Here is an 18242-nt window from a genome sequence, read left to right on the forward strand (position 1 = left end):
AATTGGTTCCTTCAATATATCCAACACTTTATACCCAGATCAAGTCTAGTCCTGTCGTCGGTAATGTATTCATTAAAGTACTTTAACCCGTGAGTTTTCTTCAAATAGCAGTTAACGCGTTCTAGGCATGCGCTAATTATTATTGGGACATACAACACCAACAGATGATACCGTACCGGTACATCAAGATACCCTAATTTTTAAAGTATCGTTACAAATAAAGTTAATGAGAGTTCGGTGAATTCTGAGTTTTCTTCAATTTGCAGTTTACGAAGTTTCCAGATATTTTAAAGTTGACCATTAGGTACACCAATGCCTTAATATCAAAAATATATTTACAAATAAGTAATTGAGGATTCCGAGTTTTCCGCGATATATAGTACTACCTATATACGTGCTACACTATATGGGGTTCCGGGGAATAAATCTGACCAGTCAACATAAGATATTATCTACAGATGGTCTAAAGTTATTACAGCGAAGATGCACTAAGAAAGTAGACTTTACAGCCATGAAATTTACAGAATCAAGAATATACAATAAGATCCTGTTTGAAATCATGACTGAAAATATATGGCTAGTCATTCAACAATTAAAACAGATTGCGCCTTGTTAAGCCTCAGAGTATGTCTGCATTCTTTTGTACACGAAAAGTATGTCTCAAAGCACCTAGTAATGTGGAGTGGGACTTGGGAAAAAAAAAAAAAAAGTTAGAAACTGAACAGTATATTATATGTCAATTAGCCTACGACTGGTAAAAATTTTCTGTTACAATAGAATTCCATCTTATAAAAGGAGCCCATAAAAACGCCAAATATATAGTATTTTATCTATTTTGCCGTTTTTATGGGCTCTTTTATTAGATGTCAATTACAAGTAACAAACTTTGTTAGTGTGGCTGTTAAATTACGGACGTTTTCTCAATGCCTCATTGGTTATAGAAAATTGAAAAGAAATATGTCAAGGGGTGACCTTGCTATAAATGCACTTTCGCGCCTACCATTAACTAGAAACTGTCTTGATGTGCCATGTGAAAGTTAATGACAGGAAATATAACAAAACTCAAGGTTTTATTTAGAAAAAGAAACTTAGGGCAAACTCGATCAATTAAGATCAATTAATACAAGTTTCCAACCATCTGGAGAATCTTAAGTTGCTTCATTGCCTCAGAAAATAACTTAATTTGGTTTATATATATATATATTATATATATATATATATATATATATATATATATATATATATATATATATATATATATATATATATATATATATATATATTATATAATATGAATAACTTGATCACGAAGTATATAAAACGCGATGCTATGTATAAATAAAGGTTTTTGCCACGAAGGAAAATTCGTGGCAAAAACCTGTATTTATATAATATATATATATATATATATATATATATATATATATATATATATAATATATATATATATATATGTGTGTTGTGTGTGTGTGTGTGTGTGTGTGTGTGTGTATATATATATACATATATACTATATATATACATATATATATATATATATATATATATATATATATATATATATATATATATAATATATATATATATATACGTATAACTGAATCACGAAAGTTAGGAACGTGATAAATCCATAAATAAAGATATATGCCACGAAGGAAAAATAAACGAAGGAGGATCTGCAAGATCTTTCGACGTTAAACTTTACTGAGCAGAGACTGACATAAATACGGGAAAAGACAATACAAGAAGATTCGTATAACTGACAGATAGGGATTATAAAGAGATTAGTACCTAGAATCCGACACACCTGGAAGATGATAAACCTTGAGATGTGTCGTCACTACCTTCTCCAAGTCTCTTGTGGCTGCACATTCAACCAGAATTCGTCTTAAGTTCCTGAAGAAGTGCCTTTCTGAACAAGTGCTCCCTAAATCCTTGCTGCCACGCCGTCTAAGAAGGTATGACAATCACCCATTCAATGAATTTAGTGCCATGATGTTGAAACAGCACATAGCAGCCGCCAAGCAAGAAGAGAAAGAAAAATTCAAGGAACTGGAAAGAACAAGGATCTCTTTCAATCATTCCATCCCGGCTGATTGGAAGGACTCGCTGCGACGGGAAATTTACGAAAAACTACGTAGGACTACAGATGCCCTGAAAAGGAAACTCAGAAAACTAAAAAATCTTATTGATAGCAGTGATTGGACTAATTTTGCACGTCAAGATTGTGTTGTTAACTTATCTAGTAAACAAATAAGTGAAAATGTGAGTGCGCTTGTATATGGTTTATCTTTCTTTGTAGCAAGTAGACCTTCTGCTTTAATGATTGCGTCATCCCTAAGTAAATTTGAAAAATATTGTGATCTTCCTCAAAATCATGTTGACATGATTAAAGGTATTGTTTACGGAGCTGCCAATGTTAAGCATGAAAGTAACTTCCCTGCTCGCTATAAGAAAAGTTTGACCGATCTTAAAAAGGACAATACTATCCACATTACAAAAGCTGATAAGTCAAATAGTATAGTAATTTTAGATAAAGCTGACTACATATCACGTATGCAAGCCCTACTGGATGATGATGTGACTTATAAAAAACTAACAAAAAATCCCCTTGATCAAGTCATAAAAAACTTCAATAGCATAGTGAAAAGTATCCTTAAAGATAAAACAGAACTACTAGGCAAATTGTCAGTCAAATCTCCTTCGCTACCTTACTTGTACGGATTAGTCAAAACGCACAAAGAAAATAACCCTATGCGGCCTATTATCAGTACTGTTGGTTCAATTTCATATAAACTTTCGAAATATATCACTAAGATCTTGTCCCCGTTACTTGGAACCATCTCCGATTCTCATATATATAATTCTCTAGATTTAGTTGATAAATTAAACAAAATTGCTCTTTGCCCTACTGATAGATTCGTTAGTTTTGATTATGTTCTCTTTTTACTAAAGTCCCTATAGACTCTATTTTAGAATATCTTAGTAATGAACTAACTCAGCATGAATTACCTCTACCTATAAGTCACATTATTTCACTCACGAGTTTGTGCATTTGTGATTGTAAGTTTATATTCAATGGTGAATTTTATCAACAAATATTTGGCATGGCAATGGGAAATCCTTTATCACCATTACTCTCAAACCTGTACATGGAATTCTTTGAAAAACGCTACTTACCAAATATCATTTATATTCCTGTAAAGTGGTATCGTTATGTTGATGATTGTTTAGCTGTTCTTCCTGTCGGTATTGATGTAAATGATTTACTCTCTAAATTGAATAACCAGGTACCATCGATTAAGTTTACTCTAGAATTAGAAAAAGACAATTGCCTCCCTTTCTTAGATGTTTTGATACATAGAGAACCATTTCAATGTAAATTCAGTATTTATAGGAAACCGACCAACAACTTAACTTATGTTCATTTCTTCTCAGGCCACCATCTTAACATAAAAACATCAATTTTTTCCTTTATGTTTTTACGAGCATTGCGCATTGTCAGTCCACAATATTTGGATCAAGAAATTGAATACATAAGAAAAATATGGAAAGATTTATGCTATCCTTCACATATATTAGACATTTGTTATAATAAAGCCCACAAAAAGTATTATAGTGTAAGTAACACGCAGAAAGATTATTTTAAGAACATTCTCAGTTTGCCTTATTTTAACGGATTTGAAACCATTAAATCATTGTTAAAAGCTTTTAATGTCAACCTTGTTTTTTCCTATAACAACACACTAAAAGTAATGTTAATAAAAAATGGCCCTAGAGAAAGCAACAACATAATATATAAAATTCCATGTATGGATTGTCCCTCATTTTATCTACGACAGTCTAGCAAAGGCTTAGAAGTAAGGCTAAGCCAGCATAAATATTCTGTAAAAACTGGGCAAAAATCTAATGCAATATTCATTTATTTAAGTGAAAACAACCACCGAATAAATTGGGTTGATAGTTCAGTAATTGCAAGGTCAAGAGATGTCTTATCACGAAATCTTTTAGAATCTGCTTTAATACAACTTACTTTTCATTGTAATTTCAATGTTAGTTGTGGCCTTTTTCATTTAGACCCTTGTATCTGTAACATGTTTAAGAATGACCTCAAAGATATAATTACTGACTTAAATAAAAATCAGTTGCCTTAGAGTTATTATTTTTGTTGTAATGTATGTCTGACATGTATTGTGAATATGGTTTTGTTTACCAAGTTCTGAATAGCTGTCACGTATAATCCTTTAATTGTCTTGAAATTGTATCTGAGATGATTGTCTAAAACCTTTAATTGCACCCATTGTTTATGCTTGTTTGGGAAGGTTTCTCATCTTCCAGGTGTGTCGGATTCTAGGTACTAATCTCTTTACAATCCCTATCTGTCAGTTATACGAATCTTCTTGTATTGTCTTTTCCCGTATTTATGTCAGTCTCTGCTCAGTAAAGGACGTTTAACGTCGAAAGATCTTGCAGATCCTCCTTCGTTTATTTTTCCTTTGTGGCATATATCTTTATTTTATTTATTATATACATATATAAGCCATATTATATACATCATATAATATATATAATATATATATTACATTATATATAACAATATATATTAGACACATATATATTAATACATATATCTACATACAATATAATAACATATATTATATATATATATATACTATAGGTATTCAACACATATATATACTATACATATTATAATATATACATAATATATAATATACATATATATATATAAGAACATAATACATATACATATACATAACATATATACAGATCTAATAATAAACATAACAATATATATATACATATACATATATATACATATACATATATTAAATATAATTATACATATTATATATAACATATCTATCATAAAAATATATATACATATATAGATATATACTATATATATATCATATATATATATATATATATATATATATATATATATATTATAATTCAGCTTGAACAAAATTACTAAGCAGGTCAAAATTGTCCTAGCCACCAGTCTCCCTCAATCAGATGGTTCTCAAGCTATCCCCGAAAATGCGTGTTTATTTGTAAATATCAGCTAAAAATTTATTGATTTGCTGCATTAATCACATTTTATCAATAGAATTTGGGCTAACGCTGCAGTGAACGTGAGACAATATTAACTTATAAGAATCAAAATCAAAACTAACCATTCATGCGTCCCGGGCTTTAGATAGTTACGCTATTTGTAAGTTTTAGGTAAATAAAAGGATATCTGGGTGTACATTTGCAACTGAAAATTGTTTTAATAATTTACTGTATGCGAATTACACCGTTAATATTCGAAATAGGATATTATTATAATCGTTGAATGTAAGCCGAAAGTAACTATCTAAAGCCCGGGACGCAGTGTTACCATACAAAAACACCACAGGCGGATGGACAGATGAAAAAAAAAAACAGAGTATAGTTAGTTAGTTTCAAGGTCCTTTTCATTAATTACTTTGCATAACTCGGATTTTCATCAACACCTCGAAAGCGAAGTTTTGCTATAAATATCTAGTTACCATTGATCGTTATTAGCGCCGTCATGCAGTTTTTCTGTATTCATTCTGATCGATTTCACTTGTAACTGTTTAATTCAGTTGCGATTGTTATTGATACTTAAACTGGTTTTACATGCAGGAGTAGGCTTTTGCTCATGTTACTCATCTTAAGTGGTATTCTTTGAAACCAATCATTCTTATAAAACGTGGGAATCAATTTCGACAAATTTTCTACTAATTTCATCCTATTTAGGCACAAAATTAATATAGTTCTGGTGAAGGTCAGAATTAATTCTGATAAGCTTTCAAGACTATAAAAAGGAACGCGCTCTTCGACCATGAGTGCAATCTAACCTAAATTTATCACTTGGTGGAATTCTATTAGTACACCATAAATACAATTACGCTCTACTGAACTATACTCGGTTTTTTTCCCATCTGTGGCGTTTGCGTATGGTAACACTGCGTCCCGGGCTTGAGATTGTTGAATGGCTATTATAATGATATTCTATTTCGAATATTAACGGTGTAATTTGCATACAGTAAATTATTAAATCACTTTTCAGTTGCAAATGTACACCCAGATATCCTTTTATTTACCTAAAACTTACACATAGCGTAACTATCTAAAGTCCGGGACGCAGTGTTACCATACGCAACCACCACAGGCGGGTGGACAGATGGAAAAAAAAGAGAGTATAGTTCTAGTTAGCCTAACAGGGAATAAGAGAAAGGAAATGAGAAAAAGAAGAGAGATCGCCCACAGTTTAATTCTCAAGCCGGCAGGACCATTGTTTCATAAGGAACATTTCATCATTAGCTTATGGATTACTCAAGAGGAATTAAGTTGATATATATAGAATGGGTTGATAATTTTAGAATAAAATAAGGTAACACGAAACCTTCGGGTTTACAGTCGAAGGCCGTTGGCTAAATTAATGTTACCTTAAACAAATTAGGAAATTAAGAAAACTGTAATCCACACCTGACAACAAGGAGTTAAATTTTGATATTCCAGTTTCCTCCTGTTCTTTTATTCACAGTTAATTTAAGGAATAATTACAGGTTTCTCTCCAAAACCTGGCTTCATCCTGTTCAATTTTATTTACTTAACACAACTTACAAAATTATGATAGGTCGAAATGGGATGGGCCCATTCTAGCCTCTCAGCGACCTGGAGTTACTCTCAATTTTGATATTTGTGCTTATCGTGAAGGGTAGTTTCCCGAAATCCCAAACATCCATTGAAAGGAAGGACACAACTGTACACTAAATTTAGTGAAGAATGCTGGTCGTATTACTACATTGTTCAAAGGACTTTGCACACACTGCTTAAAAGATCCCTCCGGCATGTCACGAACGGAACACCAGTGTGCTGTCTTGTTAAAGCCAGCCATGTAGTGGAACGGGGTCTTGTTCCTAAAACCTGCATGGCAATTCAGTAAGGCTAGACTTAAGCCATAAAACAGGGTTCTGCTTTGCTATCTAGTGATGTAGGACTATAGTGAGGCTAACTGGGTAGGCAGTCAGAAGGTGCAATACATTTGCCAGCGAAGAAATGCAGTTTTTCGTTGCTGAAAACAGTTAAGAGTTAGGCTCTGGACAGTTAGGACTGCAGATTCTATGGGATTGTCACACTAGGGTACAAATTGTCACTTACTTTTCTGTTGTTTAAATGCTAATAACTTCGAAAATCATTAACTATGTAGCAAAATAATTAAAGCTTGTTATTGAATAAAGTTGACATATATTTGTTTTTCAACTTTCTACAAAACGTCAAAATAATGCAATTGTTATATATAAAAATTGAGCAGATTAATGCACACTTGCAAGAATTAAAAACTAGATATTGGAGGGAAACTTATGTAGTTTCATATCTTCTGGGTTACGTACAATTCACTATTCAGTAAGGCTAAACTCTTATTGCTATCTATATGATACAGTATACAAAAATTGTGCACATCAATATACCATAACTACAATGAAGTACATTCCCGTTCTACCTCGCTGGATGTTATCGGGTGCTCGGCAGAGCTTTCTCGGCCAATGTCTGTACATGTAGCAGACATGGAGCACCCGTCAGCATATCTGGGAGAGGAGGAATTGCTATTTTCACGTGTTGAAAGTCCCTTTGGTAGACAAAGATTACACCTTTCATGTGCACAACTACTGATTACAGCAGCGCTTGAAGTCTCGTTGTTCATGTCATCAACTGCAGTAGTCAAAGACGTAGAATCAGCTCTCTGCATATCCATTGATGCGTTTGTGGTCTGGTAGACCCCAACTGGTAGATTATCTGTATTTTCTGTGACTCCACTGCTCGCACTGATACTGGTGCTCTCTGTCCCAGCTGAAGTTATGCTGCCACTTCCAGCTCTGGCACTGCTTCCTCTTGCTTGAGAATACTGATGCTGGAAATTTGTGCTTGAAGCTCCAGTTCTTGGTTCGTCATTGAAATCGGATAACTGAAAAGAAATTTTGAGCCCATACTTAATATTTAACTCTTGTTATTGCCTTAAAATATATGGGTCACGTTCATCACTTATTAAGTTTACATGTCAAAAGTATCCCGCTCGCCATTGGGCGACACTCCCAGTGTTCAACGGAGCCAAAGTACCACTTTAACGTTAATCTGCCTTAACATAAGAGCTGGTCTTCCCTCTTCATTCGGCAGAAGCAATGTCTTTGTCACTAGACTTGTGTGCGTCAATGTGCATCTGAGGGACTTTCTCTATAGTTAAGATGTTCAGTTTTCGCTTTGCATTCTAACACCAGAACTGGCTACTTTCACACTGGACATTCCGTCAGTAAAGCTGACCAATGTTGGATTTGCTCAGTACTTGTAGAAAAAAAAAAAAAGGAATTCACTAGAATCTACTTCAATGTTAGGAGCAATACAAGCACAGATTAAACGGACCGTGTTCATAATACTCTTCTCTTCCTCTCCCACGAGTCAGCATCTAAGCCACCATGAGGTTGTAGTACGTATCGTAACCACACTAACTATAAGTTAATATATTCTACGAGTGGTCTGTTGGCGAGACTTTGTACCTTAACCAAAAACAACCGGAATAATCATCTTTGAAACTGACAGCCAATGGGAATCAATTAGACTGAGTTACCATGAGCGCTTTTATTACTATTTAATCACTGCATATCTTCCCAGTTTAATATAGTTTTAATTACTTGAGATACTACTCATTTTTCCCAGCATCTGCTTACAATATTTTAATACTATACACTAAATGCTTCAGGAAAAGAAATTTCATCAGGTGTGATTACTGTTACAATAGTAGTATCAGTAGTAGGTTTAAAAAAAAAAAAAAAAAACAAAAAAAAAAAAAAAAAAAAAAAAAAAAAAAAAAAAAACTCACTCCTAGGGTAGAGCCTAAAGGAAGTTAGTACCAAGAGAAATGAAGAATACGTACTTGACTTGCATAATGATTTCTGACTGTGTACGCTGGTGTTTTCTCTTGCGAAGCGTCACGGTCCTGAAATCAAAGCATATTATGTCAGTTGGTAGCGACTAAAAGGTAATTTACTTCCTACTAATTATATTTAACACATAATAGTACCAGAATAGTACCTGTATCTGTATACCGTCATTTCTACAACAGTTAGTTGACAAAACTGAAATACTACCTGGTTAAATATTTCTGACAAATAAGTGTTTTTATTTATGAAATGTTATCACGTCAAATCAACGCTATAAATTTTGTAAGAGGGGTGAGGCGCGTCGGGGGGCTGGAGGGGGAGAAGGGAATCACGAACTAAATGCAAAATACGAAAATTACAACTAAACTTATGGTAGCAATTACTGTTTGGTGTGCTACAATTAAGGTACGGAAAACTCGAGCCAAAAGACTTAACGAGTTTTCATGTAACTTTAATCCAGTAAATTTAGCTCTAGTAGAAGTTAAGATAATCTGTAGCTAGTTCCAGTTTCTCTTTTTAGTTTCCTGTGTGACAGCGATTCCAGACATTATCTACCAGGTTGTCCTTGTGAAGTGAGGATAGGTGAAGAAAATACTTGCAAACAGTAATTTTTCCAAACTAATAAATCGGAATTAGAACAGCATCCCCCATCTCAAACCATAGAGATGAGAATGAAAGAATCCACACGTACCCTAGATCCTCTCGTCCTCTTACACAGACTGCAACACCAGGGTCCATTCTGATTCCACGAGCGGCTGAAAACAAGAAATTGTCATGAGCTCCTGATTCCAAGTTTGAAATGTAAAGGTACTGCTGTCCAAGAATCTTAATATTTTTATACTACTAGTAGTTCCACGTTGGCCGAGTGCATTTCGCGCTCGGCTACCATTCCGGTGGTCCGCCGAAGTTCGATTCCCGACTCGGTCAACGCAGAACCAGAGGAATTAACTTCTGGTGATAGAAATTAATTTATCGATATGATGTGGCTCGGATCCCACAATAAGCTGTAGGTCCCGTTGCTAGGCAACCAATTGGTTCCTAGTCACGTAAAAATATATTTAATCCTTCGGGCGAGCCCTAGGAGAGCTGTTAATCAGCTCAGTGGTCTGGTAAAACTAAGATATACTTAACTTTTACACTACTAGTAGTGTTCTATAACTTTTAGTACACCTATTCTTCTAGAAAGAAAATATAAATGCATATTTCAAGAATAGAGTACTTACTTTCTGTACAGATGTACCAGGATCACAAGAAATGAAACCAGGAAGACTATCCCGAAGCCGGCAAGTGTGAACTTGTACGCCCAGCTGTCATCGATCACTGTGCTGAAAAAGGTCATGTTTCGTCGGATTAATCTGCTCATTTTACGAGTCTTCATTTCGAAGAGAAGGAAAGCTTATCTTTAATTTCCTATAATAAATAAATATATATATATATATATATATATATATATAAATATGTAAATAGATATAAGAAATATATATAATATATATATATATATATAATATATATATATATATATATATATACAAATATATATAAATTATATACGTATATATATATATATATATATATATATATATATATATATATATATATATATATATATATATAAACTAACACTACAGCAAAGCAATATTCAGGGCTGATGGCCTATTTTAGTTCAGTCTATATTTGTATGAAAGGTTCAGGTAGCCTATTGCGCTCGTTAAAAGTGTAATAGGGCATTTCATGTTGTTAAGGGTTTGCCAAGATTTTGGTAGAACCATCACGGGTTCTACATATTTTGCAGATTAAATTATGTAAATTCGCAGTACTGACCATACAAAGGTAAATTAATCTTGATGAATATAAAGCAAAATTATAAACGCAGTTAAGATTTAAGCCAAACAGCAAAATCACAAACACTTAAGATTTAAGCCAAAAAATTAAAGTAAAATTAAGTTATGCAATTCAGAAGAATTCTAAGGTAAATATTACGTATTTACTGCCGCCATTCTCGCAAGATACGGTAAGGTTATCTCTGCAAATTAGAGGGTGTTTGGTTAACACTAAAGCGTATAGATAATCAACAAACCAAATTCCGTCATAATTTTCGCCAGCTGGGCAATGGCAGTACTGGTCTATCCAGCATTCGCCCGGGGAATCACAGGGCATGCTATCATTGCATGACGATCCAAGCTGTCCTGAAAAAAAAAAAAAAAAAAATCATAAGAAAGCTTACTAAAAAGGGCTTACTTTGATAACATATCCTTCAGCTGTGCTTAGAACAATGTTAAGAGTAGATTCTCCTTTGATATCTTTTAACATTTGAGGTCAAAACTCTCGTAAAAAGAATCACTGTATTTGAAGCTATCCTTCATAAAAATATTGCGAAAAAGATTTATTAGTAGGACCAGTTAGCTCTGCCTCGAGTCTAAGAGTCATAAAGCGGACAAGAGGGGCATTGTAGTTTTACCTAAATTATGTTATTTTTGTGCATAAACTAGTCCTTAGTAGAACTTGCAACAATAAGATTTGTTGCAGAAAGTAATGTGAAAATAAAGTTTTAAAGTATTAAGCAGAGAAAGTCCTTAACCGAGTACCAAGTCATACCACCACGATCCTATACGTTGCCAATAGTTTTCGTTTCCATTATCTTCCAAGAAAATTTTCTTTTATGCGTTATTGCCAACGTGCTACAATTCTATAATTCTAAGAATCTAGACAGTGAGTAAGACTTCTGTTATATAGAAAATTTAGTATCTGAAACAAAAATTTATCATGTGAAACAATGTCGTGACAAATCAAATCTTAAGACGAACTACTTTTCCTAAGAAAGTGGTCAGTTTGAGGAGTGACAGAAATGTCATATGAAACGGATCATACATATTAAGCTAAAAGCAATGTCAAAGCAGGAATGCCAATAAAAATCACAACAGTTTATCGTAGGAATCTGATACTTCGAAAGGTCCCTATGAAAGGAGTTCGCCAACTTCAAAAGGTTCATTTGAAAGGAGTTCGTCAACTTCGAAAGGTTCATCTGAAAGGATTTCGTCAACTTCGAAAGGTTCATCTGAAAGGAGTTCGTCATTAGGGAACCGCTACTTGGAAGAGAGAACTTGGAAAGGAGTTTGTCATAGAAAACATGCCGGTTCGAGAATCGTGGTTGTAAGGCTTACGTCAAAATGAGTGATTATTAAATTAATCTGTGGCTGGAAAGGGGTCACTGAAAGGAGTGACCTTCAGCACACCGACTTGAAAGGAATGACCTACCACATTCACCACAGCTGAAGACATTTCTTTCAGTCCAGGCAGACGACTCGTGATGGTACACCCAGCAGTATGGCGGTTGGCACGTGCACTGGTTGTTGACGCAGGTCAGTTTGTCATCTCGATCGGTACAGTCGCTCTCGGTATCGCAATGCACATCAGGAAGTGTTACTGGAACAGTACAGTAGAAAATTCGGTGGGATAAGCAATAAACTATAGAAAAGCTAAAGAAAAGCTAATAAAGTGCGTGAAAAACTTTAGGCAATGCAATAAGACCTGTAACGTACAAAAGATAAATTCGGCATAAAATGCTGCAAAACTTAAAATGTAAAGATGTTATTATCTCCTACAACTGTCAAATGGAATGTGCTGTACATAACACTGCAAGACATAATTATGTCAACCTCTCCCTGCTGGATCTCATCTGATGTTGAAATTCTCTCTCTCTCTCTCTGTCGTCTCTCATCTCTCTCGCTCTATTCTCTCTCTCCTTCTCACACACAAAACACACACACAACGCACACGAACACCCCCTACTCGTGGTATAATTAAGCATTATTAAAAGTACACTCATTCAGTGACGCTCATGGCGTACTACATAATTCCAGATGTTATTCACAACAAAATCAATTAAGGTCAATGACCTATTCTAGTGGATGATGCCTACTCGCAATATCAACGTCTCCAAAGTCTCACATGATTATAGTTATTTTCAATACATGAACCAAGAAAAAAAAAATAACTGTAGGCCTGGTCACCGGTGCTTGATTTACATATTTAAGTTTTTATGTAAGTTATCCTATCAATCGCTCCAGTAGCCTGGTTAGCGCGTTTTTTGCAACTAGGCGCCAGTTTAGGCAAAGTGGATTAAGTAATAAGAAACAAAAAATATAAACTAAATAAAATAATAAAGATAATTTCTTGAAGGTCCGAGGCTACCAAATTTCAAGTGATCTAGAACTATACATTAAAATTTTGCAGAGAAAAAACTTAATTTTAATTTTCAAATTTTAAATTTCAAATTTCAAATTTATGTAGTAAAAAAAAACATTAAAACGCCTCTAACAATTTTATCTTGAGTTTTTTCTACCTCATGTTGAAGAAAACACCCGGTCAAGTGTTTTTTGATAAAAGATAATGATGATAAATATGTTTGATTCTGAAATGTGATAAATCCTCTTGTATTAGGCCCTCTGATGCACCAGTGCCTGTACTCCGTGGAACTCTTTAATTATTGTTCTGACTGCACACTGTATTTTTCCATCTGTCCATCCCCCTGTGGTGGTCGCGCATGATAACACTGCATTCCGGGCTTTAAATAGTTACGCTATGTGTAAGTTTTGGGTAAATAAAAGGATATCTTGGTGTACACTTGCAACTAAAAAGTGTTTTAATAATTTACTGTATGCGAATTACACCGTTAATATTCGAAATAGGATATTATTTCAAGCTCGGGACGCAGTTACCATGCGCAAACACCACAGTTCGGATGGACAGGTGGAAAAAAAAAAAGTATAGCGAGTTTCTTCATCAATAAAACGCACAATCGATTTTAAAACTACTTGGCGTTTTTTGTACACTTAACAGCAACCATCAGCACTGAAAGACAACAGCCGTTTCTTATCCAAGATTACAGAGTAAGGGAATGAATGCCTTTACGAAAAATTAGCAGCCTTTACGACCTTTCAGTAACAGGCTCTTACGGTGCTCATACACGTATAAGTAGAATTCCCGAAGCCCAAAATACATCAATAATTTTCTAAAAAAAAAAAATATTGATCATGTTATAATAAACCAACGTAACCGTGAGTCGCCTTTTAGGAACTATGGAAAATCCGGCTGATGAGGGGTGTTAGAAAATTAAAACTTAAACCAGACAGACATTTTAACGTTAAAGATGTGTACAATTTGCCTATTTGATTTTCCGGCTTTATGGGTCCATGCTTTCTTTCATTCTGCAAACTCTGCTACTGATTGGATTTCAAAGGTAAATCTTTTACATCTATTTCTGGTTTTGTAGAAACAGAAAAAAAAAAAAAAAAACTTGAAAAGAGAGAGGATAACACTTGAAAAGAGACTATACAATGCATCTGGTTTTGTAAAAAAAAAAAAAAAAAAAAAAAAAAAAAAAAAAAAAAAAAAAAAAAAAAGCGACGTACAGTGCATCGAGTTTTGCAAAATAAATAAATAATTAAAAAAAGAAAAGTGACGTTACAGTGCATAAGATAACCTTAACCAGCTACTTTAGACGCACATTAGCAGAATTTTGATGCAGTTCACCATAGGCATGTCACTATATTCTAGCCAAAATGCCGACCCATATACGAGGAGCCAGGTTCTCCGAAACAGACTAAGGATTTGAAAAGCAACTTGTTTGAGATTGTGCTGAGATCCCCATTAACCTTGTCAGACAAAAATAGAGTAAGAGCAAAAATTGGATTTGGAAAGTTAAGAAATAAATCAAGTAATACATGAACTTAACATGCGATGCATTAAATCCCGAGGTCTATGCCAATAACCATAAAACCGGAATAGACGATGCGAAAGTTCGAATTCTGTGATTACCACCAAAAATTGTAAATTTCAATGGTCTACGTTAATGGTCATCAGCTCTTAACAAAATCTCAACTACTTTTCAATGAATCTTCGATAATAATACATGTTTTTACGAAGGTTTTAGCTGTATGCCAGTAAAACGCCTTTGGCTAGGATAGCTGAGAAAGCTACGATTGATGGAACAACCTTACGTTGATATTTTATGAAGGGATAAAAAACCTTAATATTTTTACTTTATATCTAACAAGCATGAAATTACAATCAAATGAATACGGAGGTATTTTAAAACCAATCGTGCAACGGGTTCTTAGACCACTGTAATTTAATCCTGTCGTACTTTTCAAGTGGTCGATGTATATTCTTTTCAAGGAATTGGTCCTTTTTGTAAGATTCCTTTCAGGTTAAGGACTTCGTGCAATAGGAAAATGTGAAGTGAAATTGCCTAGCTCTGAGACTGTTCAGTAACGAAGATAATCCCAATCATACAGAAAAAATAAGCTCGAATTCATTTGTACCTTTGATGAACATGACGTTGAATGTTTTAATCGGCCTATTAGAGAGATTAGATTGAGAGATTAGATTAAGAGATTCGGACCGAGACCACATCCGTGCTTTGTGACTGTCACAATAATACTTCGTTGACAGAGTCTAGTTGCATTATGACCATTGATAACAGTAGATGCGGGGAAATGCAAATATTGACACTTGGCATCAAAATCGTTAAAAATTACATTCACCTCTTAACGAACGTTAATGACAAACTCGAGATTACGCAACAATGAGCAAAATATGGCTGACAAGTGTCATGAGGAAATTGGCCATATGCTTTTGAGTGACCATAATTAGGGCATAAGATAACATTGCAAATGACGTCCCCAGACGGCTGTAGTTTGTGTATAATTTATTCCTATACACATTCTAGAATGTAACAAAATCTTGAAAGAGAAATTACTTTCATGTGGACTTGTAGGAAAGAACACTACCTAATGCTGAAGGTGATCGGTCGATGGATATTTTGCAAATCAGTTGATCAATAACGGAACAAATCAAAAGGGCGAAACTTGCTCACAACTACGCAATGAAATAACATATAGCGAAGTATTAGATTAAGGATTGATTGTCCCTCAATTTAAATTTACATTTATTATTAAATCAAAATTCTTTGTTGACCAGTCCTTAACTTTGAAGTGAACCTTAGTCTTGAATGAACCTCCGTTAACTCAATTTTATGTTTTACCCGGAAGTATGTCGTCTCTACTGGATAACCGCTCTGAAACTATCGGTAGGTTTTAAGAAAAACATGGCGAACAAACTCGAGAACGGATAGTGTAACCCCTATCCCCTTTAACAAGTTCGGTGCTTAAAAAAACCACAGTCAAAACTTACCACCCACTGAGGATGAAGAACCATTCCTCGGTTTGTCGCTGTCTTTGGTAGCGGAGACATTTAGGCCTAACTGGATAACAAATGCCAAAGGAACGACAGGTTTATCAAGTGTCTGATATATCAATTCTTTGCCTTTGACATTCTTTGTCAGGACAGAGGAAAGCACGGCAAGGGTGACGAAAGACACCTTCATATTTCGACCTTTTCTCAAGTGATCTGTCCTGATGGTCCTCCTCCTACAGGCAATCTCATCGTAAACCGAGGGGGGATTTACTGAAAAGAGCGCCTCGTTGCTCTTGTTTTCCGAAGACAGCAACAAAACTACCACTCATGCTTCGACGCTAGCGTTAATCAACATGGCGGCGGGGTTGGCACTGTTCTGTGAAGATAACTTTAATCCTCCTACCGAGAAAAAACCTGGATTTCTAGTTGAACGCAACGTTTCGCTTCACTTTATTCTTTAAATTTCCTCCAGGAAAAGGCTGCGATAAATTCCTAAAGGACTTTTTTCGAGTCTTCGAAGGAAATAGAACCCAAACTTATGTGAACTGTAAACAGATACTGGCTCCTGCTGTGACTGTTCCCCGAGAACAAGATAACAGCGGGTAAGATATGGCGGGTGGGAGGCCCCTGGGGGATACTGTTATGCTGGGAAGAGAGGGGAGGGGAGGGAAAGGTTCACCGAATAAGTCACTGTAGAAGCTGCTTTACGATATTTTGAAGTTTTAATGTCAGCAAAATTCAAAATCCAGTAACTTTATCAACACGTTTTTTTATATTTCTAAATAGATCGCTTCGGTCACGGAGCATTTTAATGTAAACACTTTGGTTAATGATATTTCCAATACCACCTGCTAACCCTAATAACTGATAAGATACCGACGATAAGTGACGATATTGATAACACAACGCTGGTCTTTTACCTAATGAACACGATTTTGCACGGAACAGCAAAAAATACTTGTGAAAAATGGTGGAAAATGTACCACATGGTAAATGTCCATTCCATATTAACGAGTAGACCTAACGTACGTAGAACCTTGAACTCCGAAAAGATGATAATGAACCTGATTTTTGTTTTCTGGTGGGTCCAAGTACAAGAATCCTTTGGACATAATGATTGGTGTTCAGTTATAGCTCTTACACAATTTAAAAGTGATTGCAGAAATAAGTTAGTAAGAGAAGTTTTGCTGGGATAAATGGAAACTGAAGTAGTGCATGTTAATATACATAGTGGAAGAATGTACATAGGAGCGGTTGATACATATAGGTATTTGGTGATAAAGTATTTGAAGATCAATATAATTGATAATAATGGCACAAGAGAGTTTGGGGTCGGGGGTCACAACTGACAAAAAACAGGTGAAGGAAGGTAGATGAACAGGTTGTATACTTATTGGGAAAGTTCTATCTTGGTACTCCCATGCTGAACAAACTCCCCTTTAGGGAAGTGAAATGTACACGCTAAATGCATTTAAATAGAAAAAGGTTGAAGCGAGAGGAAAAAGGGGTCAGCAAGAGGCGAAGGGATGGGTCCGTGTCTCACAAGATGGAAAGGTCACGTGGAAATATATATCCACATACAAGTCCTTCGGCCCCTAGCTACTACCCATTAAGGTCTGTTTGCTGTAGTACCTCCTTTCACATTTCCTTTCTTCCGTCATGCTTTCCACCATCTTCTGACAATTTATTCATAGCGCAACCCAGAGTTTTCCTCCTGTTACACCTTTCAAACCTTTTACTGCCAAATTCAGTTTCAGCACCGAATACTTCATAGGTCCCAGTGCTTGCCCTTTGGCCTAAATCCTATATTCCATTCAATTATGATATTAGTAAGCCATTAATATTGGGTTCACTTTACATTGAGAATACCTTAAACTCAAGGGTGTCTAGACTTAGAAATGCAGCACTGACTGCTAAACAGGAATACGGGATAGCAGTAGTTTTCTGCCGTAGTGTGCAGTGGCGTAGCTAAGGGTGGGCATGGGTAGGCACGTGCCCAGCCACGAGAATCCTGGGCCCACCAAGTTGCCCACCCACTGGCCATGGGCCCAATAACCCATAAAAGTTATGGAATTC

General features: G+C 35.0%; 1 protein-coding gene across 1 annotated transcript; it reads right to left on the minus strand.

Annotated features, from left to right (window-relative positions):
- Window positions 1–6288: 6288 nt before the first annotated feature.
- Window positions 6289–16762, minus strand: LOC135198482 (uncharacterized). Its single transcript, XM_064226064.1, has 7 exons — window positions 16164–16762; window positions 12225–12392; window positions 11047–11155; window positions 10193–10294; window positions 9661–9724; window positions 8963–9025; window positions 6289–7999 (listed from the first exon to the last, which is right to left on the minus strand). The coding sequence occupies exons 1-7, from the start codon at window positions 16354–16356 to the stop codon at window positions 7511–7513; spliced, it is 1188 nt and encodes a 395-aa protein (XP_064082134.1). The 5' UTR covers window positions 16357–16762; the 3' UTR covers window positions 6289–7510.
- Between the last annotated feature and the right edge of the window lie 1480 nt (window positions 16763–18242).

This window comes from Macrobrachium nipponense, chromosome 22, assembly GCF_015104395.2.
Source record: "Macrobrachium nipponense isolate FS-2020 chromosome 22, ASM1510439v2, whole genome shotgun sequence".
Taxonomy (NCBI): Eukaryota; Metazoa; Arthropoda; class Malacostraca; order Decapoda; family Palaemonidae; genus Macrobrachium; species Macrobrachium nipponense.

Bases quoted from the DNA above. Each gene is read 5' to 3' on its own strand.
- LOC135198482 (XM_064226064.1), bottom strand. From the start codon at position 16,356: ATGAAGGTGTCTTTCGTCACCCTTGCCGTGCTTTCCTCTGTCCTGACA. The intron at 9,725-10,192 runs GTAAGTACTCTA...TCTTGTTTTCAG, and splicing joins CTGGTACATCTGTACAGAAA to CCGCTCGTGGAATCAGAATG. The intron at 8,000-8,962 runs GTACGTATTCTT...ATTTCTTTTCAG, and splicing joins GAAATCATTATGCAAGTCAA to TTATCCGATTTCAATGACGA.